Source organism: Nerophis ophidion, linkage group LG04 (genome assembly GCF_033978795.1).
Source record: "Nerophis ophidion isolate RoL-2023_Sa linkage group LG04, RoL_Noph_v1.0, whole genome shotgun sequence".
In the NCBI taxonomy this organism is placed as follows: domain Eukaryota; kingdom Metazoa; phylum Chordata; class Actinopteri; order Syngnathiformes; family Syngnathidae; genus Nerophis; species Nerophis ophidion.
In genome coordinates, this window is record NC_084614.1 from 46,286,733 (window position 1) to 46,312,002 (window position 25,270).

Genomic DNA, 25,270 nt, shown 5'->3' on the forward strand with positions numbered 1-25,270 from the left:
GTTTAAAAATCCTAAAATCATTTTTAAGGTTGTATTTTTTCTCTAAAGTTGTCTTTCTGAAAGTTATAAGAAGCAAAGTAAAAAAGTAAATGAATGAATGAATGAATGAAATAAGTTTATTTTTGTCATATAATCAATCAAATCAAATAAATCAACCATTGTGTTTAGATGAATTTATTTAAACAAGTGAAGACCAAGTCTTTAAAATATTTTCTTGGACTTTCAAATTCTATTTGAGTTTTGTCTCTCTTAGAATTAAAAATGTCGAGCAAAGCGAGACCAGCTTGCTAGTAAATAAATACAATTTAAAAAATAGAGGCAGCTCACTGGTAAGTGCTGCTATTTAAGCTATTTTTAGAACAGGCCAGCGGGCGACTCATCTGGTCCTTACGGGCGACCTGGTGCCCTCGGGCACCGCGTTGGTGACCCCTGATCTATATAATGTAAGGCAGAAGTGCCATTAAAAAAACATGGTACTACCACTTTAAATTAGCTCCAACGTCAGGTCCTCTCCAGCTCCCGCCCCTTACGCCTTCCAGCCAATCAGAGCGCCGCGCACGTGACGAGCTTTCATTGCGATGACCTCATCCCTGGTGTGGGATGACGTCAAATTCAAGATGGATGGAATCACGACCAGTACGCAGAAATCCACTGATTAAAGTGTTTGGATGAAAGAACATAATCACGAGTGTTGGGTAAGCCGATACTTCTATTTTAAGTTGAGTAGCGGAAAACATTTTGTGGGCAGATTACCTTCTTGGGAGGAGCGGGGGGTTTTTTTTCCCTTTTCCTCCCTGACGTAACTGAAAGGCAGCAGCGCTGTGTTGTAAAGGCGGAGCGGCTACAACCTGTTTAGCTCCGAGTTGTCTCGTCATACCGGACTAACATTAAAAAGACACATCTAATACCACGAATAGCGGTTTTGTTGTTATTATCTAGTTGTCGTACCGACAGAGAATTCAAATGAGTCCACAGCGCGCCCAACTTTCCCCCTCCTGGTTTCGACATTGGCGTTAAGCTAGCGGAATAGGCGCCATTCACCATTTTAGCCTCTTTCTCCGTGACAAATGTGCCGCCGCTGTCCGCCCGCATGGCCGCCGTGTTGGGCTGGGACAACTTCAAGAGTGTTGTTGCCGGACTGCGCCACGTTTCAGAGGCGATATAATACCCCAAAGCTTTACCGGACTTCCTCGTGGAAAAACGACACGAGTGACGTCGGAGTCGTTGTTTTTGTGGACGTTAGAGGTCAGTTTTGTACGCATAGACTGCATCAAAGTGTACTTTTTTAAATTTCATTAAGTTAGTACTGCCCTCTGTAAAGCAAAAACACAGATTTTTTTCAGACAGTCTTTTTAAAACCACTGAATGTAATTCTAATTTGGAGGGAACTTCCATACATTATATCAAATCAAACTACAATCAAAGCAAAACAAAGGAATATAGTATGTCAGCAGTTCATGCCAGGAAAATGAATAGGGTTGGATATTGTTTGAATCAGGGGTCTCCAACAAGTAGCTTGCCCGTGTCAGGATGTAACTAGTGATGGTAAATGATAAGATTTTTCCAGTTCCGATTCCACTTTTGATTCTGCTTAACAATTTGGTCCCGTAACAGTTTTCTTGCGAGATTTTATTTGGAAATGTTATTTAGTTTAGAGCAGTGGTCTCAAACATGCTGCTCGTGGGCCAATTGCGCCCCGCGAGACGTTATTATGCGGCCCGCGCTTTGATATGACAATTTAATGTTGGTGCGGCCCGCGAGTTTAATATGAACGCCGCTTGATAGGTCATGCTTGCCCACGTCCCCAATTTTCCCAGGAGACCCCTGAATTTTAGGGCACCAATTCTCTCGAAGCCCCTGCTAATTTTTACCTGATTAACAATAATCAGGTAGTGCCATAATGGCACTGCCTTTAGCGCCCCCTACACCCTGAACTGACAGCGTGCAAGCCCAGTTGTATGTTGCATCTGGCCATGAGAGACGCACGTGTGTTTTTGCAAGATATATTTGATCAACAGCTACACACGTCACACTAAGTGTGGCCATAAAAAAAACTTTTAATACGGTTACAAATATGTGCCAGACTGTGAACCCACACCAAACAAGAATGATAAACACATTTCGGGAGAACATCCGCACCGTAATACAAAATAAACATACCAGAACAATTACCCAGAATCCCATGTGGACCTAACTCTTCCGGGCTACAATATACATACCCCTGCTACCACCAACCCCCACGCCCCCACCCTCCCTACTTGTGTTGGTTGAGGTGTTTTATATTGTAGCCCTGCAAGGTGTTCTGGGTATTTGTTCTCTTGTGTTTAAGTTGTGTTAGGGTGCGGAAATTCCCCAAACAAGGGTTTGTCATTCCTGTTTGGAGTGAGTTCACAGTGTGGCGCATATTTGTAACAGTGTTAAAGTTGTTTATTCAGCACCATCTGTGTGAACTGTAGGGCTGTTGATCAAGTACGTCCCACAGCCACTGACGTTGTTCTACACATGACATGTAGTGGAGCAGTAGTAGTCTTCTTTTGGGGTTGCGCGAAACGCTGGAGGTACTTGAAGGTATGGCAAGGGACAACTGAGATTTATTAAAAATATTCTAAAAAAACGGCAGCAATTCATAAATACTTCATACATATGTTTATTGAATAATAATTCAATGAAGTATGAATGTAAGTTCATAAACTGTGGAAAAATAATACAACAATCCAACATTCAGTGTTGACAGCTAGACTTTTTGTGGACATGTTCCATAAATATTGATGTTAAAGATTTCATTTTTTATGAAGAAATGTTTAGAATTAAGTTCATGAATCCAGATGGATCTCTATTAAAATCATAAAGAGGGCACTTTAAGTTGATGATTACTTCTATGTGTAGAAATCTTTATTTATAATTCAATCACTTGTTTATTTTTCAACAAGTTTTATATCTTTTCTTCCAAATAGTTCAAGAAAGACCACTACAAATGAGCAATATTTTGCACTGTTATACAATTTAATAAATCAGAAACTGATGGCATAGTGCTGTATTTTACTTTTTAATCTCTTTTTTTCAACCAAAAATGCTTTGCTCTGATTAGGGGGTAATTGAATTAAAAAAATGTTCACGGGGGTACATCACTGAAAAAAGGTTGAGAACCACTGTTGTAGAGGACGTTAAAGGCAGTGCAGTCACGGCAGCCCTTAATAATGTCGGCCGGGTGAAAATTGGGAAAAATTCGGGAGAATGGTTGCACCGGTAGATTGTCGGGAGGCGCACTGAAGTTCAGGAGTCTCCTGGAAAAGTCGTGAGGATTGGCAAGTATGTTGCTAGGAAGCGGGAAAGCCATTCATAGAAGGTGAATTCATTAAAAAGTGCATGTTAAATTTTTTAAGAAATCTTTTCTTGCGGCCCAGCCTCACCCAGTTTCTGCATCCAGTGGCCCCCAGGTAAATTAAATTTGAGACCCCTGGTTTGGAGGTAACATGACCTTACAAAGCCTAGAGTGAGGTTTCTAAAGCAGTGGTTCTCAACCTTTTTTCAGCGATGTACCCCCTGTGAAATTTTTTTTAATTCAAGTACCCCCTAATCAGAGAAAAGCATTTTTGGTTGAAAAAAAGAGATTAAGAGGTAAAATACAGCACTATGTCATCAGTTTCTGATTTATTAAATTGTATAACAGTGCAAAATATTGCCCATTTGTAGTGGTCTTTCTTGAACTATTTGGGAAAAAATATATTAAAAAAAATATTAAAAACTTATTGAAAAATAAACGAGATGCAATTATAAATAAAGATTTCTACACATACTACACACTCATCAACTTAAAGTGCCCTCTTTGGGGATTGTAAAAGAGATCCATCTGGATTCATGAACTTAACTCCAAACATTTCTTCACAAAAAAATAAATCTTTAACATCAATATTTATGGAACATGTCCACAAAAAATCTAGCTGTCAACTCTGAATATTGCATTGTTGTATTTTTTTTAACAGTTTATGAACTTACATTCACATGTTGTTGAAGTATTATTCAATACATATATTTATAAAGGATTTTTGAATTGTTGCTAATTTTAGAATATTTAAAAAAAATCTCACGTACCCCTTGGTATACCTTCAAGTACCCCCAGGGGTACGCGTACCCCCATTTGAGAACCACTGCTCTAGAGGCACAAACAAGGCATAGAAGAAGAAAATATCTGTTTTGCAAATAAATATACAGAATCATAAATATAAGGATCTATTTCTATATATATGTGTATATATATGGAATTATAAAGGTTATAGAGCAGTGTTTCTTAACCTTGTTGGAGGTACCGAACCCCATTAGTTTCACATGCGCGTTCACCAAACCCTTCTTAGTGAAAAATAAAATGTTTTCTTTTTTGGTAACACTTTAGTATGGTGAACATATTCTAAGTAACAAAGACTTAATATAGAGGTATTTGGACACGAGGGGAACATATTCTAAGTAACAAAGACTTGATTTAGAGTTATTTGGTTAGGGCCAGGGTTTGAGAGCTAGGGTTATAAAGATATTATGCTGAATAAGGCATTAATAAGTACTTAATAATGACTTGTTAAGAGCCAATATGTTAGTAATTTGCATGTTAATGAGCAACTAATTCATGGGGAGTATGATCCCCCATACTAAAGTGTTACCATGTTTTTTTTAATGGTGCACAAAAAGAACTGTGCATGAACGTCACCTTGATCAAAGAACAAAACCAACATAGTGCATAAACTCAGAACAAATTACACACCTGCAAATCAGTGTGATTTCTGCTGTTGCCGTATCCGTAATATGCCGATAGGGAGAAGTTTTTATTCACGCAATGAGTCGAGTGTGTTTTGACCTCCGCCGAACCCCTAGGTTTCGATTGAATCCAGGTTAAGAACCACTGTTATAGAGGTTTCAAGGGGCACACACAAAGCATAGAAGAAAAAAATAACTTTTTCGCAAATAAATATAAGGAATTAATATTCTTCTCTATAATATAGTAATGTGAAAATTACACAAAAATGTAAAATTTAGTAAACACGTGATATTAACTTATTTCATGCAAAGTGAGATATGTCAAGCCGTTATTGGTTATAATTGGGATGATTATGATCACACTTTATGACATATCTCACTTTGCATGTTGTAAATTAATATAACAGATTAGTTTCACATTTGAAGTTAATTGTTGACTTAAATGAACTTTTACACCGTATTCTAATTTTACGAGTTTCGCCTGTACAATGCAATGTGAGAAAATCTAAATGAGAAGGCATTCATTTCAATTGAACAAATAATAGCACTAAAATGAAAGAGGCGTTAGTACATGTTGTATTCAGATGACATGCTAGCTTTACTGCTGCTAGGATTGGATAGGAACGGTTAAAATCGTGACTTTATTTATGCGCAGGGCTCGAATTAAGCATGGTTGTTGCATGTTTTGGAGCTCCTGCCTTGAAAGAAAATAATGTATGCTATGGTGCCCTTCTTACTTGCCTTGGTGCCCTAAAATATGAGCCCTCCTTTAAGGCAACACTTGCCTTGACCTTAAAAAAGTAAAAATTTGAGGCCTGCTGTTTGTTCAAATGTTTCAGCATGTTGCCTTGATGAACTGGCAGCCTTACAATTATTACAAGTAGCGCTGTCGCAATCTTTTCTTGTAAAATGTAGTCAACTTTAGAGCATTTGTTGCGCCGTGCTGTGCCATTTTGAGATCCGACGTCACTACGCACGTTGCGTAATGACGTCCTAGAAGAATCGATTATCATTATTATCATGGTATTGTTGAATATTAAATGAATTTGCTCAAGAAATCTCTCGAAAAAGTGTTATTTATAAAATAAATAAACTAGGGCTGCTATTAAGATAGTTGACTAATCATTGATTTCTGACTAATAAGATTATGAAGCATAAACCTATTCAGTGGCTGTAATTTAGCCATCTGCTTTTAAATTCAGCTAAATATATTTTAGGTATGTGCTAACAAAGATGACTAATTCATTCAGAAATATGTATTTATACATGTACCCCGCCTTCCGCCCGCTGAGATAGGCTCCAGCACCCCCCGCGACCCTGAAAGGGACAAGCGGTAGAAAATGGATAGATGGATGGATTATGTCCTTGCTTTTGAAATCAAGTCAGGGGACCACCCGTCCATTTTCTACCAAACATTTTGAAATTTTTAGAATAGATGTGGTGTCTACATTTTTCACCAAGGGCCGCATACTAAAAAGTCAAAGTATGCGGGGAGCCCATTTTGAGATATTTTTATTTTGCAAAATAAATGTTCTCCCCATGACTGCGTGGGTTCCATCCAGGTAGTCCGGCTTCCTCCCACCTCCAAAAACATGCACCTGGGGATAGGTTGATTGGCAAAACTAAATTGTCCCTAGTGTGTGAATGTGAGTGTGAATGTTGTCTATCTGTGTTGGCCCTGCGATGAGGTGGAGACTTGTGGTGACTTCCGCCCGATTGTAGCTGAGCGACCCCAAAAAGGGAATAAGCGGTAGAAAATGGATGGATGGATGTTGTCCATCTGTGTTGGTCCTGTGATCAGGTAGAGACTTGTCCAGGGTGTACACCACCTTCCGCCCCTGTGCAGCTGAGATAGGCTCCAGCATCCCCTGCGTCCCCGAAAGGGACAAGCTGTAGAAAATGGATGGATGGAAACTGTGAAGTGAAGTGAAGTGAATTATATTTATACAGCACTTTTCTCTAGTGACTCAAAGCGCTTTACATAGTGAAACCCAATATCTAAATTACATTTAAACCAGTGTGAGTGGCACTGGGAGCAGGTGGGTAAAGTGTCTTGCCCAAGGACACAATGGCAGTGACTAGGATGGCTTAAGCGGGGATCGAACCTGGAACCCTCAAGTTGCTGGCACGGCCGCTCTACTACCAACCGAGCTATATCGCCCTGCAACAATGCTGCTCAATATGCTGTTACAAAAACAAAAATAACTTTTTTTTTTCATATAAATGCAATGACGGGCTCATTGCTAACAAAAAAGTATACTTTGTTTATGGAAACCAAAGACAATAAAAATAGCAGCAAAACTTCCTCAAAAATACACATGCATTGCGTGATGTGTGTAAAAGCTGCGCATACATTATTGATAAACTCTTGGCATTTTTAGCAATCAAATATACTCTTTATTCATTATGAACATTTTTGATCATTTTTCTAGTAGGTTGTATATTTATTTTATGATTTTGGAGCCGTGGTGCCTAATGTTTGGGTGTGGGATTTACGTGCTGACGCTGTTTCACAGCTGAAGTTACTGACAAGTATAACAAGTTTTTGAACTTATATATACGAAGCTTAGCTGCCGGACTTTGGATAAAATGATAGTTAAATATTTTCTTCACGCAACTTTGTCTCACGCTTGTTAGCTAGCTATATTGTAACAATATTAAAAAGTTAAAGTCCCAACAATAGTCACAAACACACACTAGGTGTGGTATTAATATCTTCTGTATTTGACTCATCCCCATGTTCACCCCCTGGGAGGTGAGGGGAGCAGTGAGCAGCAACGGAGGCTGCTCTCTGGAATCCTATTGGTGATTTGACCCCCAATTCCAACCCTTGATGCTGAGTGCCAAGCAGGGAAGCAATGGGTCCCATTTTCCTAGTCTTTGGTATGACTCGGCCGGGGTTTGAACTCACGACCTTCCGGCCACCGAGGGGTCTTCACAGTACGATATCATCAGAGTGTTAAGGCCAAGATACGATACTGTTGGAGTAAGCAGCCTCGCGACACCGGGAGAGACAAGCGGTAGAAAATGGATGGATGGATGTTTTTAAAAAAAAAGATGACTTAGTGTGGAAAATTGAGTGCTACTTATGTTAAGGATAATATGCTTACTGTAACTACCGTATTTTTCGGACTATAAGTCGGAGTCTTTTCCACAGTGCAGCGTGGGGTGAGACCCGGCCCAAAAAAATGTATATATTATTTTTTTATCTTTTTTTTTTTTTTATAGTTTGGCCAAGTCTCACCGCCGGCCGAACTCCAAAAAAAAACGCGACTTATAATCCGAAAAATACAAAACCTAATGCTCAAATGTTGTAATACTACTTATTACTACCAAGAGGTAGTTTCAAAGTGTATTTAGGGTAGGGAGACTGGCCGTGCCTGCAAACAGAGGGTTCCTGGTTCGATCCCCGGCTTCTACCATCCGAGTCACGTCCGTTGTGTGCTTGAGCAAGACACTTCACCGTAATGGGTCGTGGTTAGGGCCTTACGTGGCAGCTCCCGCCATCAGTGTGTGAATGTGGAAGTAGTGTCAAAGCGCTTTGAGTGCCTCAAAGGTTGAAAAGCGCTATACAAGTGTAACGCATTTACCATTTCAACTAACAAGCAAATGTAAAAAAAACTTTCAGTTTAATGTCTTTAGTGTGTGGCATGGCTCAGACGGTCTCGTGGCTGTACCAGCAACTTGAGGGTTCCAGGTTTTTATCCAGTTTCCGCGATTCGAGTTGTGACACTTCACCCGCCTTGCTCTATAAATGTCACGGTTTTAGCGCCTTGCATGACAGCTTCCGCCATAAGTGTGAATATGTGTGAATGTATGAAATAGAGCGCTTTGGGTATCGCTATACAAATACAGACCATTTTTAAACTGACATTGTCAACATGCTATCATGAGAAAAAGTTGATTAAAATGCCTCACAAATTGATGTTTTGTCTGGCTTACATCTCGGTTTTGCATTTATAATCTTTTACGGGTAATAATCAAGTGACTTCTAATGTTAATTGTGTTTCCACAATTGTAGACAAACGCGGCCTGTCAACATGTGCAAACTATATTTTGTATATCTGTCACGTTTTCTCCTTTTTATTTACCTTGACTGCAAAGCCAAAATGCGTCCGATTTTAACTTTGCGGGAGAATCTACTAGCTTGACATTTCCACTCCTGCTCCTCTTGTTTCCCCTGCCATCTTTTACTGAGTTGTGCTGCGCAGGCGATTATCGGAAATTTGGTTTGTTTCTCAGACCAGTTCACTAAACAGTGCCAGAAAAAAACTTCTTCTGGCTTGTGTACTCCCAATTCTCATTTACGGTCACACGTCACAGCGTTATTGTGTTAATTTTATTTTTATTGACATCTAGCATCAGACATTCCTATCCATTACATCATATATCTGTTGTCTGCCCTAAATGTCAAAATATTTTTTTGTTTATATCCCAACCATACCACCCACCCCCCCTGAAAAAAGAAACCGCAAAAAAACATAGTATCTAGAAATACATCAATTAAATAAATAAAAAAAGAAATAATATTACATTAATAATAATAATCAGAAATTAAAAAAATATATATAAACAGATATATATATATATAATATATATATATATATATATATATCTGTGTGTATGTATGTATGTACAGTGGGGCAAAAAAGTATTTAGTCAGCCATCGATTGTGCAAGTTCTCCCACTTAAAATGATGACAGAGGTCTGTAATTTTCATCATAGGTACACTTCAACTGTGAGGGACAGAAAGTGAAAAAAAAATCCAGAAATTCACATTGTAGGAATTTTAAAGAATTTATTTGTAAATTATGGTGGTAAATGAATATTTGGTCAACCATTCAAAGCTCTCACTGATGGAAGGAGGTTTATGGCTCAAAATCTCACGATACGTGGCCCCATTCATTCTTTTCTTAACACGGATCAATCGTCCTGTCCCCTTAGCAGAAAAATAGCCCCAAAGCATGATGTTACCACCCCCATGCTTCACAGTAGGTGTGGTGTTCTTGGGATGCAACTCAGTATTTTTCTTCCTCCAAACACAACGAGTTGAGTTTATACCAAAAAGTTCTATTTTGGTTTCATCTGACCACATGACATTCTCCCAATCCTCTGCTGTATCATCCATGTATCCATTTTGGTATAAACTCAACTTGTCATGTTTGGAGGAAGAAGAATACTGAGTTGCATCCCAAGAACACCACACCTACTGTGAAGCATGGGGGTGGAAACATCATGCTTTGGGGGCTGTTTTTCTGCTAACGGGACAGGACGATTGATCCGTGTTAAGGAAAGAATGAATGGGGCCATGTATAAACACGCATGTGTCGCCAGGCTCCGCTTTTTATCCATAGATTTATCAGATTTTATTTTTTATTATCTATAGCAGGTGTGTCAAAAGTGTGCCCGGAGGCCATTTGTGGCCCACAGCTAATGTTTTAAAGGCCCACGGCACATTGTAAAAATACTATTAAAATAAATAAAAAACATAAACAAAAGTGAAATAAAAAAGCTTAAAGGCTAAATGTAATTTAGAAAAAGTTGCAACGTTGACTAATAAAACAAAGCTGTTTTTTTTTTTTTCTTTCAAACCATCATTGATCAAAACATAGTATTGAATCAAAATCAATGTTATTATGAATTATTGACCCATCCAAGTTTACGATTACTTCACATCAAATATTACACTAAGAAAATATTTTTGATGGAAGATTTAGCAAATTTATTGAATAAATAATCCAAAAATGTATATTTTGTTGTTTTCCTACTGTACCGAAAATGAACCGAACCGTGACCTCTGAACTGAGGTTTGTACCGAACCGAAATTTTTGTGTACCGTTACCCCCCTAGATTATATGCATCAAGTGTTCATTCAAGGCTAAGGAAAAATATCGAGATATATATCATATATCGCGATATGGTACAAAAATATCACGTTATTAAAAAAAGCCAATATCGCCCAGCCCTACTCCTGAGTATAAGTCGCAGTACAATAACTAATTCAAAAAATTAAAGTCGGGCTTTTGGTGCGTGACATAATTGACCCAATTTAACCAGTATGAAGTAAATTTCTCCAATTTATAATTAATAAAGGCACTTATCTTCTCCATTTTATTGATGTCCATTGTGATTTCCTTCCATATCCGTTTCCTAGTAATGGTCTTTTTACAAGTCACCAGTAGGATTGTGTTTTAAATTCCCAATACCGCGGTATTAACAATACCGTTACATTAGGGCTGGGCGATATGGCCTTTTTTTAATATCTAGATATTTTTAGGCCATATCGCGATACAGGATATATCTCAATATTTTGCCTCAGCCTTGAATTAACACTTGATACATATAATCACAGCAATATGTTGATTCTATGTGTCTACATTAAAACATTCTTGGTCATACTGCATTAATATATGCTACTTTTAAACTTTCACGCAGAAAAGGAAATCACAACTAAGTCAATTGACCAAAACTGTATTTATTAAACAGTTATTAAGTAGTGGCACAAACTTCATGTCATTTCCAAAACAGAAAGTGCAAGATTGTCAGAGACATTTTAAAACAAGCTATGAGTGCACTTTTGTGCATGATGTCACTAATATGACATATCAAAACAAAACTAAATTAAAGTGCACTTTTTGTACAGAACAACACTACAATAGTTTAAAACAAATAAAGTGCACTGTTATGCATGATGTCACACAAGATGTCAAATTAAAATGAGCTGCATAATAGGAAATCAAATAGTGTATGTCCTTTGCAATGTGGTAGTTTGCTGTGGACATTATCTCCTTTTGATGTTGACTGTTTTTTTCATACGGTGTTGATCTGGAAATGTTTGCCTCTGCATTTTGATGGTGTGGGCGTGTGGCACCAAATGGAAATGTTGACATGCGGAGTAAGCACTCTTCATTCTCTAGCAGGTGACTTTTCAAATGATGATACATATTAGCAGTAATGCTACTTTTGGTTGCAACGCTTGTGCCCCACACTTGACAAATTAAAGTTGTCTATTCTGCTTTAAGCCGAACCACCGCCGGACGATGGACCCCCTGCTGTTTATCTTGGGAATTAATTCTTCCTTCACTTTTTGCCAGATTCGCACCTTCTTTCTCTCGTACCACTCGCACGGCTTTGCTAGCATCACAGCTAACGTTACCCAGTCTGCTGCCTCTTTGCTCCGCAAGGGCGTATACGTATGTGACGTATGACGTTATAGTATGTGACGTGTGTAAGAAGGTGCACTTACTGTCTGTGAGAAGGAGACACAAGAAAGAGCAAGAAGAGCCTGTAGTGTGATGCCCGCAGCTAAAAGCAAATGCGTGAGGACGTATACTCGAATATCACGATATAGTAATTTTCAATATCGCACAGAGGCAAACCCGCGATATATCGGAATATAGATATATCGCCCAGCCCTATGTTACATCCCTTTGTACTGCCATAAAAGAACAAAGTCTGTCTTGTAAAATGAGCAAGCGTGTTTAATTACGGAAAATGTTCCCACACTTAACTTTTTTTTTCTCGTTTTCACCTGCGATGTCGCGTTTGGGTTGCCTCCATCTGGAAAAAACATGAGTGATGACGTCACAAGTATGTCCACAAATAAATTTGTCTGCGGCAAATTTTATTTTACAACGACAAATCGTTACATCCAAAAAATAGACACACAATATATGTTCTTGGCAGAAGAAACATTCCATATTGTTATGGCATTACCGGGTTTTCCCTCGAAGGGTGGTTATGGCGTGGTCACATGACGTCATCGAGTAATTTGCAAAATATGCTACTATATTTGTTTCTTTAAAAAGGCTCAAAAAATGTATACATACATTTTAAAACAAATCTGGTAACATATTTTTTTTTATTGATTTTCCATATTTGTAATTGTTGCTACCTGTACATTGCTGAGATTTTTTCAAGTGACTTCAGAGTTTTAATGAGTTTTTTATTCAAAACAACTAACAACAAATCTAGCATGTTTTTATGGTGTTATAAAATGTAGTCGTGTTTAGAGACTCCACTTCCGTCCTTCAAGGTTCCCGATAAAGGGCAAGCTGCAGCGAGCATGACGTCACACTTACTTCATGTGGTTGGATTTCCCTCTTTAAACGCCGCCACTGTCCTCTTTATATTTGCACATTTTGTAGATGGCTGGACGCGGGTATATCTGGGATATATTAAAATTACGTCAACATTGCAGATATGCTGACAACGCTCCAGACAACGGCGTGCATTTTTGTTTAAATCCGGTTTGGGTGGCGCGGTGTTCGGTCTAAGTATTTTTCCGGTGGTCGAGTTTTCGGTACATTGCCGTATTTTTCTAACTGTAAGTCGCAGTTTTTTTCATAGTTTGGCCGCGACATAAGCTCCGGAACGACTTATATGTGAAATTATTTACACATTACCTTAAAATATAAAATATATTATTTATCTCATTCGCGGAAGAGACGTAGAACATGTCAGCAATCGTCACACACACGTCAACCAAAAATAATTCGGCGGGGGAGGGTCATGGCAGAAGTGCATTGCAGGTGATGGAATGCTAACTGCTATATGCCACTACCGTAGCTATTAAAATGGATCGTTTCATTGTTGGCGGTAACTTATAAAAACTGAGAAGGGCTGAACAACAATTGGACCGAAAAGGAAATCATGTACTGCAGATTACAAGCTGGACGTAGTGAAATATGCAGCAGAAAACGACAAGAGGAACGGCGCATACCTTTGGAGTTGACAGAGTTGTTTAGAAGAGACATCAAGGAAGAAGATTTCATGGGATTTATCGATTAGGAGTGACAGATTGTTCGGTAAACGTATAGCATGTTCTATATGTTATAGTAATTTGAATGACTCTTACCATAATATGTTACGTTAACATACCAGGCACCTTCTCAAATGGTTATTTATGCGTCATATAAGGCACACTTATTCAGCCTGTTGTTCACTATTCTTTATTTATTTTAAATTGCTTTTCAAATGTCTATTCTTGGTGTTGAATTTGATCAAATAAAGTTCCCCCAGAAATGCGACTTATACTCCAGTACGACATATACATGTTTTTTTCCTTCTTTATAATGCATTTTCGGCCGGTGCGACGTATACTCCGGAGCGACTTATAATCCGAAAAATACGGTACTTGTCAATAGTGTGCAAATAATAGACGACATATTTACACATTCATAATGCAACGAGCTGCTGGTGTTAATGTTTTATGTTCGTGTGGTTTGAATTTGGTTTTTCCTACGTTTGCAAACACACCGTCCGTGCCTGAAAGCGCAGACTCTAGAGACGAAGGGTTTGCACGGGAGCTAAAACCTGTTGGAATTGTGCGGTTTGTTATCAAAAGATTGGTAATAAAGTTAAAAATAGTGTTGGACTTTGTGTGATTTCTTTTGGGTGCTACAATACATTATCAAGAAACAAATATATATTTTCATGGTGTGGCTGTAATGAAAATACCGTGGTGCCACATCACATTCAATTACACTAAAGAGAAACCCTGCATTATAAGACCCTTAATTTGTATATTAGTGCTTAAATTTGTAAATGTTCTAGATTGTTTGTAATTGTAAAGGCAAAACGAGAGTTACCACATCTGGTCTATGTGGCATCACGCAAGTTTACTTCCTGTTGTAGACACCTATGTATCTTATTTCTCCATGAGGATTGCGCGATAAACAATATACGATTATAAATTATATACATTTGGCTGACGATATTGATTTTAATACTGTCGTCATATTGTGATTAAGGCTGGGCGATCAGGCCATTCTTTAATATCTCGATATTTTAGCCCATATCGCGATACACGATATATATCTCGATATTTTGCCTTGGCCTTCAATTAACACTTGATACATATAATCACAGCAGTATGATAATTCTATGTGTCAACATTAAAAAATTCTTGTTTATTAATATATGCTCATTTTAAACTTTCATGCAGAGAAGGAAATCACAACTAAGTCAATTGACCAAAACTGTATTTATTAAACAGTTATTAGGAAGTAGCACAAACGTTCATGTCATTTCCAAAACAGAAAGTGCAAGATTGTCAGAGACGTTTTAATTGTCAAATAAAAATGAGCTGCATAATAGGAAATCAAATAGTGTCCGTCCTTCGCTATGTGGTAGGTTACTACGGGCGTTATTAAATTCTGTTGTCGACTATTTTTTTCATACGGTGTTGATATGGAAAAGTAAGCCTCGGCATTTTGATGGCGTGGGCGTGTGGCACCTAACGGAGATGTCGAAATGCGGGGTAAGCACTCTTCATTCTCTAGCAGGTGACTCTTCAAATAATGCCACATATTAGCAGTAATGCTACTTTTGGTAGCAACATTTTTGGCCCATACTTGACAAATTACAGTTGTCTGTTCGACAAATGGCAGGGTGGAGCCCCTGCTATTTTTTGGGGAATTATTAATTCCTTCATTGGCACCTTCTTTCTCTCGTATCACCACTCGCACGGCTCTGCTAGCATCACAGCTAACGTTACCCATGCCGGTACCTCTCTGCTCTGCGAGGGCATATATGTATGTGACGTATGACGTGACAGTATGTGACGTGTGTAAGAAGGTGCGCTTGTCTATGAGAAAGAGAGTCAGGAAAGAGCGAGAAGAGCCTGTTATGTAATGCCCGGAGCTAAAAGCAACTGCGTGAGAACATATACTCGAATATCACGATATAGTCATTTTGTATATCGCACAGAGACAAACCCGCGATATATCCTGTATATCGATATATCGCCCAGACCTAATTGTGATGATGCATGTTGATGACACTTGCTAACTCCATCCATCCATCCATTTCTACCACTTGTCCCATTCGGGGTCGCAACTGAGTCCTGTAAATTTGAAATCAACAACCCCTATAGGTATGGGTATCCAATACGGTACTTTTTTTTTGGCACAGACCGAATCACGCCGGTCCTACCAGGCACTGATTCATGCAAAATCCAATGGTGCCATAGTTCTGTACACAGGTTGCGCATGAAGTCATGCCCGGTTGCCGCCGACTAAGCTGCCGACTCAACCGGGTTTTTGCACTTCTGTACTTGGCGATTACTCCAGCAAAATTACAGCGCACTCAGCCAAACTACCTCTAGGTCATGTTGCAATTTTCAATGCCAACTAGGGTGGTCCCGATAACAATATTTTGGTACTGGTACCAAAATGTCTTTCTATGCTTTTCAATACTTCTCAAAATAAAGGGGACCACAAAAATGTCATTATCGGCTTTATTTTAATAGAAAATCCTATGATATATTAAACACATGTATCTACTTTCGCAATTAAAGAACAATTTTGGCATTAAATAACATAGTGAACAAAACATTAGGGGTGTATAAAATAATCAGTACAAATCTAAAACTGGTTTTAACTTCAATCTATATATAGGATGGATAGGTCAATGTCTGGTTGTTGGAAAGTCATTAATCAATTGATTGGAGATTTGCTACAAAATATGGCCACTCTACTCTTGCGAGACTTCTGTGCTGAAGTCATATGAGAGTCGGGCTCTTGTTTGCAACTGACAACGACAAAGCAACACGGCAGACAGCACCGAAAGAGTTTTACAAACAATGCATACCAAAATCTTAAATCTAAAGTGTAGTAAATGTTTGGATTCTTTAGAAAATAATGGTCAGTTGGATACAAGTATGGCCATTTGTAAAGTTTGGAAAGCAGCAATAAAGTAGAAATCTTATCACCCACCTTTTGTGACCGCACGCCGATGAGGGAGCTCCGGATGCTAATGCTTCCAGAGCTACCAACTGGCAAGAGAAGGACACTGATTTGAAAGACTTCCAGCTCCAACTCAGCCACATCATGTAAATATTATGTGGAATATTATTTAGGATATCTGGATGTATCCCGCTATTTTGTATTATTTGCAATTAAGGCAGGGAATTAATCACAATAGCGGTAGTTTCAGCACATTGTTCATGCAAATCAAAATAATAATTGACAATACAACACAATAAGACTTTAGTCCAGGTATTTAGGTGTAAACATAGAAAGAAAAGATGAATCAGATCATAGGTTTTACTTCAAAGTGCTGAAAAAAGTTCCGCGCACGAGGTTGTCTCCACAGCCTGGATATTGATTGGCTCTCTTCCGGGGGAACAAGAGGATAAACTGCCGGAGGTCGCTCAACATAACGATATTCGAAGTCTCGTATTTTATCACAATTTGGTTACTCATGTCACATCAAGCTTTACATGTTTGGTGTTATATATTTTAAATTAAATAAATACAGCTACAGTTACATTTTAGAGTCACTCTTTTCTCTCTGCATGGAAATGTAACAAAGTATTGTTCCATACAGTGTTTCGCCAAATATCACAGCGAAATCGAGACAAACATGGGTCATTTAAAAATACATGAAACATTTCTGTACCACTTATACTACATCCTCAAGTATGTCTAGGTCAGGCCTGGGTAATTATTTTGACTCGGGGGCCACATTTAGAGAAAAAAATGTGTCTGGGGGCCGGTATATCTATTTTTATGAACACTAATCCAAAACCTCACAATAATGTCAGATTGAATGCTAAAAACGTTATGACAGACCGCTTTGAAAAACATAATGGAATTTTAAATTTTTCTATGAAGGATAAAACACTGAATATTGACAAAATATGAACGTCACACCCGCTTTCGATCGACAAATTTTACGATCAGGTGAAATGCAACAAACAGTGAAAAATGAACGCGAAGGGTACAATATAAACCCACCTACAATCTGATATATCGCTAAGCTTTAGAACTTTGTTGTTAAAAATCTCCTTCCGCGTCTGTGGGAACGTTTCCCGCCCACACTGCTTGGTGCCTTGTCTGAGCTGCTGTGACGTAGACTACCATAGTAACTAATTAGATGACCATAGTAACTAGGGGTGTAACGGTACGTGGATTTGTATTGAACCGTTTCGGTTCGGGGGTTCCGGTTCGGTTTGGAGGTGTACCGAACGAGTTTCCACACGAACAAATGAAGTAGACGCCTAAGCTAAAGTATTAACGAGCTGTTCCGCTCCGTTCTGCCTCTTGTCTCCTACACAGCACCCAGCATTGTCCCACTCACACAACCATCTGATTGGTTACATATACAGCGGTAACAACCAATCAGCAGTGCGTATTCAGAGCGCATGTAGTCAGCGCATCAGCGTCGAGCAGATAGGTGTTTAGCAGGTGAGCAGCAGACTCTCCCCAAATTATAATGAACACCTCCCAGTCAACGTTCTAGATGAGGTTTTAGAAACAAACTGCACCTCAGCTCGCTCGCAGTCCTGGCTTGAGGTGAAGGCTAATTAACTTTTAGCGTAACGTTGTGTGTTAGCTCATTGTGTGCGTGCGTACGATATAATAATGTAAGTGCATCATTAAGCCTACATGAACTCAATGGTGTTCAGGGATGAATAGTGTCTCCTATTGCTGTTGTACTATTTTTTCAGCAATAGTTACATTAATCATTAATAATGTAGCAGCCTAGTTTGAATGGCAGGGTCCCTACTATCACATGTTGATAAAAATATAACATTTACATAGTAAAAATCAACTACAGGCTTCCCAAATGCTGTAATAAATTAATATTGATGAGTTGACTTGAAACTCTTTAGTGTTGCACTTTTTATATGTAGAAGAAAAGTTTTGTCATTTTATTTAATCTAAGCAACAAGTTGAGGCAGTTTAATCTTGATTAACTTGGGCAGAATTCTTATAGTGTTCCCAATGTTAAAAGGATAAAGCCATTGTTTACAAATTTGGTAAATAAATAACCAAAAAATTAATATTTTGTTGTTTTCTTACTGTACCAAAAATGAACCCAACCGTACCCTTTAAACCGAGGTACATACCGAACCGAAATTGTTGTTTACCGTTACACCCCTAATAGTAACTAATTATATGACCATAGTAACTAGTAATTTATGCAGGTGCCAAGCATGTAAAGACTTAGTGTAGTTGAAGACTTAGGGTCATTAGAAAACATGAGTGCACGTCATAATGGCAGCTACACTTTACATCTTAAACATCTAAAAAAAATATTTTGGAATGTCCGGCGGGCCACATTGAAAAGCTCAACGGGCCGCATGTGGCCCCCGGGCCTTAATTTGCCCAGATCTGGTCTAGGTTAATCAATCAATCAAATCAATCAATGTTTACTTATATAGCCCTAAATCACTAGTGTCTCAAAGGGCTGCACAAACCACCACGACATCCTCGGTAGGAAAACTCACACCCAGTGGGACATTGGTGACAATAATGACCCAGTGGGACGTCGGTGACAATGATGACTATGAGAACCTTAGAGAGGAGGAAAGCAATGGATGTCGAGCGGGTCTAACATGATACTGTGAAAGTTCAATCCACAATGGATACAACACAGTCGCGAGAGTGTGCCTCAAAGGAGAGAGTTGGGTCGAAGATAACACCCAGATTCTTTACCGTGTCGCCTTGTTTAATTGTTTGGTTGTCAAATGTTAGAGTTGTATTATTAAATAGAGTTCGGTGTCTAGCAGGACCGATAATCAGCATTTCCGTTTTTTTGGCGTTGAGTTGCAAAAAGTTAGCGGACATCCATTGTTTAATTTCATTAAGACACGCCTCCAGCTGACTACAATCCGGCGTGTTGGTCAGCTTTAGGGGCATGTAGAGTTGGGTGTCATCAGCATAACAGTGAAAGCTAATACCGTATTTGCGTATGATGTCACCTAGCGGCCGCAAAGGTGGCGACCAACATAACGGAAAACCATCAATGCACAGAGCCTTATGAACAATCTATGAGAAATTCTTAATGTTTTTCTCAATGATTCGCCATGTAAAAGTTAATTTAAAAAAAATCTCTGCCACTGCCCACCTCTTTGTTTTAGACATTCTTGGTAGTATTTTCATGTTCATAGCACAATCAAAAATCATTTTTTTGATTGATTGATTGATTGAAACTTTTATTAGTAGATTGCACAGTTCAGTACATATTCGGTACAATTGACCACTAAATGGTAACACCCGAATAAGTTTTTCTACTTTTTTAAGTCAGGGTCCACGTAAATCTGCTCTTTAACATCAGCAAAGCCATTAGAGATGTAATATTTGTAATCTGTTCTGTTATAACAGCGGACATCAGACACTACAGAGATACTGTTGACATGTAAGGAGCCGCAGATGCCTGGTGTGACATCATAGGTCAACTGGAAAAGCAATACACTTACACGCGCTAAAAAGAAATAAGTGCCCCCCCAGTTTAAAGGAGGCATATGGCGTATGATTAATAGTCGCATGAAAGAGTGTGCATGGACACTGGGACTTCACATATAGATGTGAAAATACAAAAATAAATAACTATTTGAGAAATCAGACTAATTTAGTGCATTGAAACGTAGGGACTGTTTAGAGATGTCCATAGAGCAAGTACCAAATGCAAATAAACTATGAAATGTATTTTAATTTTTACTGCAAAAAATACATTCTCTCAAAAATCTTCTTGTCTTCTTTCAGCAATGGAGAGCCTTGTGCACTACAGCAATCCTGCTCATACCCTCTCAGTGCTGGGACTCCTTAATGAGCAGCGTCTGCAGGGCCAAATGTGTGACGTGGTCCTGGTTGTAGCGGATCAGAGGTACCACGCTCATAAAAGTGTTCTGGCTGCCAGCAGTGAATATTTCCAGTCCCTATTTACCAGGATAGATGACACATCCATGAATGTTGTCAACCTGGACTTCTGTGAGCCAGACGCCTTTGAGATAGTGCTCAATTATATTTACTCCTCCTCTCTTTTTGTGGACAAAGGTAGTCTTTCAGCAATTCAAGAGCTGGGCTACAGTCTGGGCATTCCTTTCCTCACCAACATTGTGTCCACAAAGCCGCTTGCAACCTATTGTGTCTCGAGAAAAAGACTTTCGTTTACAGAAGGGGACGAGAATGACTTCCAGATGAGGAGTGTCATCGTGTGTCGTCTCCACAATGACACATCTGCACTCTCCTGTACGAATCATCAGACAAAAACACCGGAGAGATTGTCTCTTCTCACCGGCAAGTTGGCTCATCCTCCATCAGGTCATAACTCCTGTGAGTCAGACGGGAACTCTGTACCAATCACAAGTAAATCACCTGAGCGGTGTAAGACTTCTGAAAGGAAGTCCACCTATCCGTACACCTCAATACTAAAAGGGAATCCATCATACATCTCCTCTATTAGGCCCCAACTGAAAACATCTGCATCTTTGAGTGAGGCTGAGGTGCACCATCTTAGGCTGCCGTCTTCCCCTGACCTGGACATAAAAGAGGACCCTGGGAAACTGGAGCGTCACGATAACACCAAAGTATCCCTGCAGGGTCATGCCTCTGAGCTGAGCCAGACAATTGACCGGAGTGGGCCCCTAATAAAAAGCCTACTTCGAAGATCATTATCTATGGACAGCCCTGTTCCAGTCTACTCACCCACTCTGGAGCTCAAGGCGCTACAAAGTCATGAACAGTCAGTTGTTACGATGTCATCCGAGTCTGAAAGTTCCGCTAACAATGGAAACGCAAGAACATCTCCTCTTGTTCTCAGGTCAAAGTACCGCAGCACACGCAATGAACAAACTCAGGTAGAAAGAGAGCAGGATGTGAAATTGGAGCCCAGCAGTCCACTCGCAGACCCCCTTGATATCATCCGAATCACAGTCGGAGAAGCTCTGCCAGTCAATCTGAAAGACTTGCAGACAAATTACAATGACTGTACTAAGGCAAGCCTCGCTCCTTTCGGAAAACGAAAGGAAAGATCAGATAATAGGCGGTACCCGTTCAAGAAGAGCAAGATATTTAAGCTGCAAGCCGTCTCTTCTGATGAGAAGACGTCAGAAACTGTATCTCACAGCACCAGCGACGATAACGAGAACAACGAGGAGTTGCTTTCAAACAAGATTTTTACATGCTGGAACTGTTTTAAGGTTTTCAGGTCTAGCGCTGGACTACATCGTCATTTTAACATGTACCACAACACCGAAAAGCAGTACGCTTGTGAAATTTGCCACAAGCGCTTTCATACCAACTTCAAAGTGTGGACGCACTGTCAAACTCAGCACGGTGTCCTTCAAAACCCAGCGTCGTCTTCCAGTTCCCCAGTAATAGATGATCGATTTCAAAAGAAACTGATAGACATTGTGCGAGACCGGGAGATAAAGAAAGCCTTACTCTGGAAACTTAAAAGGAATAAACAACAATCCCCCACACTAGCCAAACAGCGATCAAGGTCCAGCTTCATATGTCCTTATTGTAGGAAAGTCTTTGTGTTTCAGTCTCAGTACAGGCAGCATTTAAGGATACATCCTGCAGAGAAAGGTGACAAGTACGCAGCACGGGAGCACATCCTTTACCGGGAACCGGATGGGGTCATTCAGCAGAAGGATTCCGATAGCGCTGTTTTTGCCTGTAGACTTTGTAATATGAAGCTGTCTTCAATGTTGGAGAAGGATGAACACGAGAAAGGCTGTCGGCATTCCACTGTATGCCCGTACTGTGGCCTCAGATTTTCAAGTCCAGTAGTCAAGAAAGACCATGTGACACACTGCAAATACAAGAAACTGACATGCCTTGAATGCATGCGAACCTTCAAGTCCTCCTTCAGTATTTGGCGCCACCAGATGGAGGTGCACAACAACAACATGATAAATATTAAGGAGCAGATTCATCTAAAGGAGCAAGAGCACAATGAAGGAATGCTTCCAGAGGAGCAGTATACTAGTGAACATCTTACAAGAGAGAGCAATAGCTACAATGACTCTTCAGGTACAACTATGTATGATACGGAGGACTCCTCATCCTATGTGCCTCAGGACCTGAGCATGGGTCATCATGGAGAGCTAGTGGTGAAGGAAGAGCCGCTAGAGGAGTCTGTGAGTGAGCGGGAAGAAAGCGAGACAAGCCACACTGGACCAGAAGAACCTGGCGTATGGCCGTGTGAGAAATGTGGCAATCTCTTCAGCTCTCGCAAAGACCTGGAGCGCCATCAGGAGCTGCTGTGCCATATCAAGCCCTTCATTTGCCACATATGCAACAAAGCCTTCAGGACCAACTTCCGCCTATGGAGCCACTTTCAGTCCCACGTGTGGAGTGAAGGCGAACCCCTAGGAGCCAAAGAAATAGATAGGCCCCCTCTGCCTCTGTCCCCTTCCCTGCCAATGGCCTCTCAAAACTCCGAACAACCCCTCCCACAGTCCCCCGTGTTCACCCAGGCGATGCCAGACGCGGCGGTTGATGAGTCCAGCAGCCCTGAGCCTTCCATGCCGTTGGTTGATAACACCCAGAAAAATCAACCTGACCTACAACTCAGCGGCCACAGCCCCTTGTCAAGATCTACCAGCATGGAACATCAAGGCAGCGCTCAGGATGCAGACACCCTCTTTTATCATGCACCGTCCCTCTCTGCCTTGACATTCAAGAGGCAGCACGTGTGTAAACTCTGTCACAGAACCTTTAAGACCGCTTTCAGTCTCTGGAGCCATGAGCAGAGTCATGGTCATGTGTGAACATCCAGCTGGTTCTAGCAGGTCATTTTGTGATCATGCGGACAGCATATCATCAAAACAGCAAGACTTTGAATGTATAGCTGACTCGCCTGCCTCCAGTGTCCTATTTGAACACTGGGTAAAATCATGCTCAACAAGTATTAGGGACACACTGAAAAGAATATTTAGTCACAGAAAGAAAAATAATGTTTGAGTATGAAGTCAAAAAGTTACAGGAAATTATTTGCAATATTGCAAGCTTATTCTTGTAAAGTTAAACCTCAAATATTTCTGCTTTATTTAGTGTCATATTTTTACTTAACCAATAATTTTGTATAAACATGAATGTGCAAACAAGTGCTAGATTATTTTTCTGTGTTTGGAAATGGGTTCTTTTCAGGTACCGAATGATCAGTATAATAGTTTTCTTAGTGGCCTAATAGTGTTTGCATTTATAAGTGTTAGCAAACGACAAGACAGCTGTACCATATGTGACTTCTTTGAGCGAAGAAAGAAGTATTATATACTTTTCTCCTAGTAAGTGCTTTACTTTTGTTCTACTTTAGGCTAAAGCTTTTGCTGTGTTATTGTATCACATATCTTAATTGGCGCAAGTGACTTTTCAGATAGTTCATACAACATGCACTTTGTTTTTTTGCTTTTGTGTAAATTGTGCGATGTAGTCCAAACATTTGGATTGTGCAGTGACAAGTTTAGAGCTGATACAAATGCATACTTTCTATTATTTGTATGACTTTTTTTTTCAGTTGTTTGTGACTTTAACGCAAGGCTGGTAAGGCAGTATTACCATATACATATATAAAACACACGTGACAAAACCTATTTGTCATTAAGGTGGTAACATCAGGAAGTAAGGATGCTTTTAACGGGTTGTCTCCCTGCTTCCTAAAGAGTCAATGTTCATTTTGTTTGGATTGTAGTCACACTATTTTCACAGTTCAGTAATCGTGTATATACAGTGGGGGTTCAGTACTTGTTTGATTCCCTGCCCATTTTGTAAATTGACCCGCTTACAAAAACTTGAACAGTCAATAATTGTATATAATTAACAAAGGGACACACAGAATATCAACAATCCATAAAAACATGAAGTAAAGGATGTCAATAAATTTTGTACTGACTAGGGTTCCAAGCGTTTTCGCTTTCACCAAGCGGCAATAGTTCTGATACACACAGAGCAGTTATGTGTCCAGGAAATACAGTGGTACATCGAAAAACTAGTATGGTGAAACAGTGTCATCTGTTGGAATGGATTCAAATCATTTTAATCAGTCAACAGTAAAAAAAACTTGAGTCACCAACTTTTAGATTTGTTAATTGAACACTCAATTCTGCGGAATGATGGGACAAATTGACCAGTTTGTTACACCCGCACGGAAACTATGGCAAAGTTTTTCGAAAACCCAAGCATATGAAACGCGAGGTATCACTGTACGACGTATAAGAATACAGTGGTTCCTCGCGATATTAGTTTGACTAGTTCTGTGCAGCAGTTCGTACCTCAAAAACTTGTATTGCTAAACCGCGTCGCCCATTGAAATTAATTAAAATCAATTTAATTCCCACCCAAAACATTACTGTCCTTTACACTCACTTTCTTCCTTCCAATGCTTTAAAAACAAAGTTACGTCCATCTTTAGCTGTAAGCTAACGCTAGCAAGTAAGACTGAATGTTTAGGTCGGGTCGATTTTATTTTATTGTATTTACTTTTTACAATTTTTGAAAGGGAAAAAAATCTATAAACCTGTGTGTGTTTATGCATGTATATGTTTGTATATATGTGTTTATACATGTATATGTCTGTATATGTGTATGTGTATATATATATATATATATATATATATATATGTATATATATATATATATATATATATATATACACATACACATATACAGACATATATATATATATATAAACATACACATATACAGATATATATATATATATATATATATATATATATATATATATATATATATATATATATACTTGTACGTGTGTATGTGTATAAATT

General features: G+C 39.2%; 1 protein-coding gene across 1 annotated transcript; it reads left to right on the forward strand.

The window, feature by feature from the left end:
* The first annotated feature begins 556 nt into the window (after positions 1-556).
* Positions 557-24,375, forward strand: zbtb21 (zinc finger and BTB domain containing 21). Its single transcript, XM_061898183.1, has 2 exons — positions 557-695; positions 20,241-24,375. Exon 2 carries the CDS (start codon positions 20,243-20,245, stop codon positions 23,252-23,254), a length of 3,012 nt encoding a protein of 1,003 aa, XP_061754167.1. The 5' UTR covers positions 557-695; positions 20,241-20,242; the 3' UTR covers positions 23,255-24,375.
* Positions 24,376-25,270: the final 895 nt, after the last annotated feature.

What these genes read in the sequence shown, in the direction of transcription:
- zbtb21 (XM_061898183.1), top strand. Translation starts at nt 20,243, where the DNA reads ATGGAGAGCCTTGTGCACTACAGCAATCCTGCTCATACCCTCTCAGTG.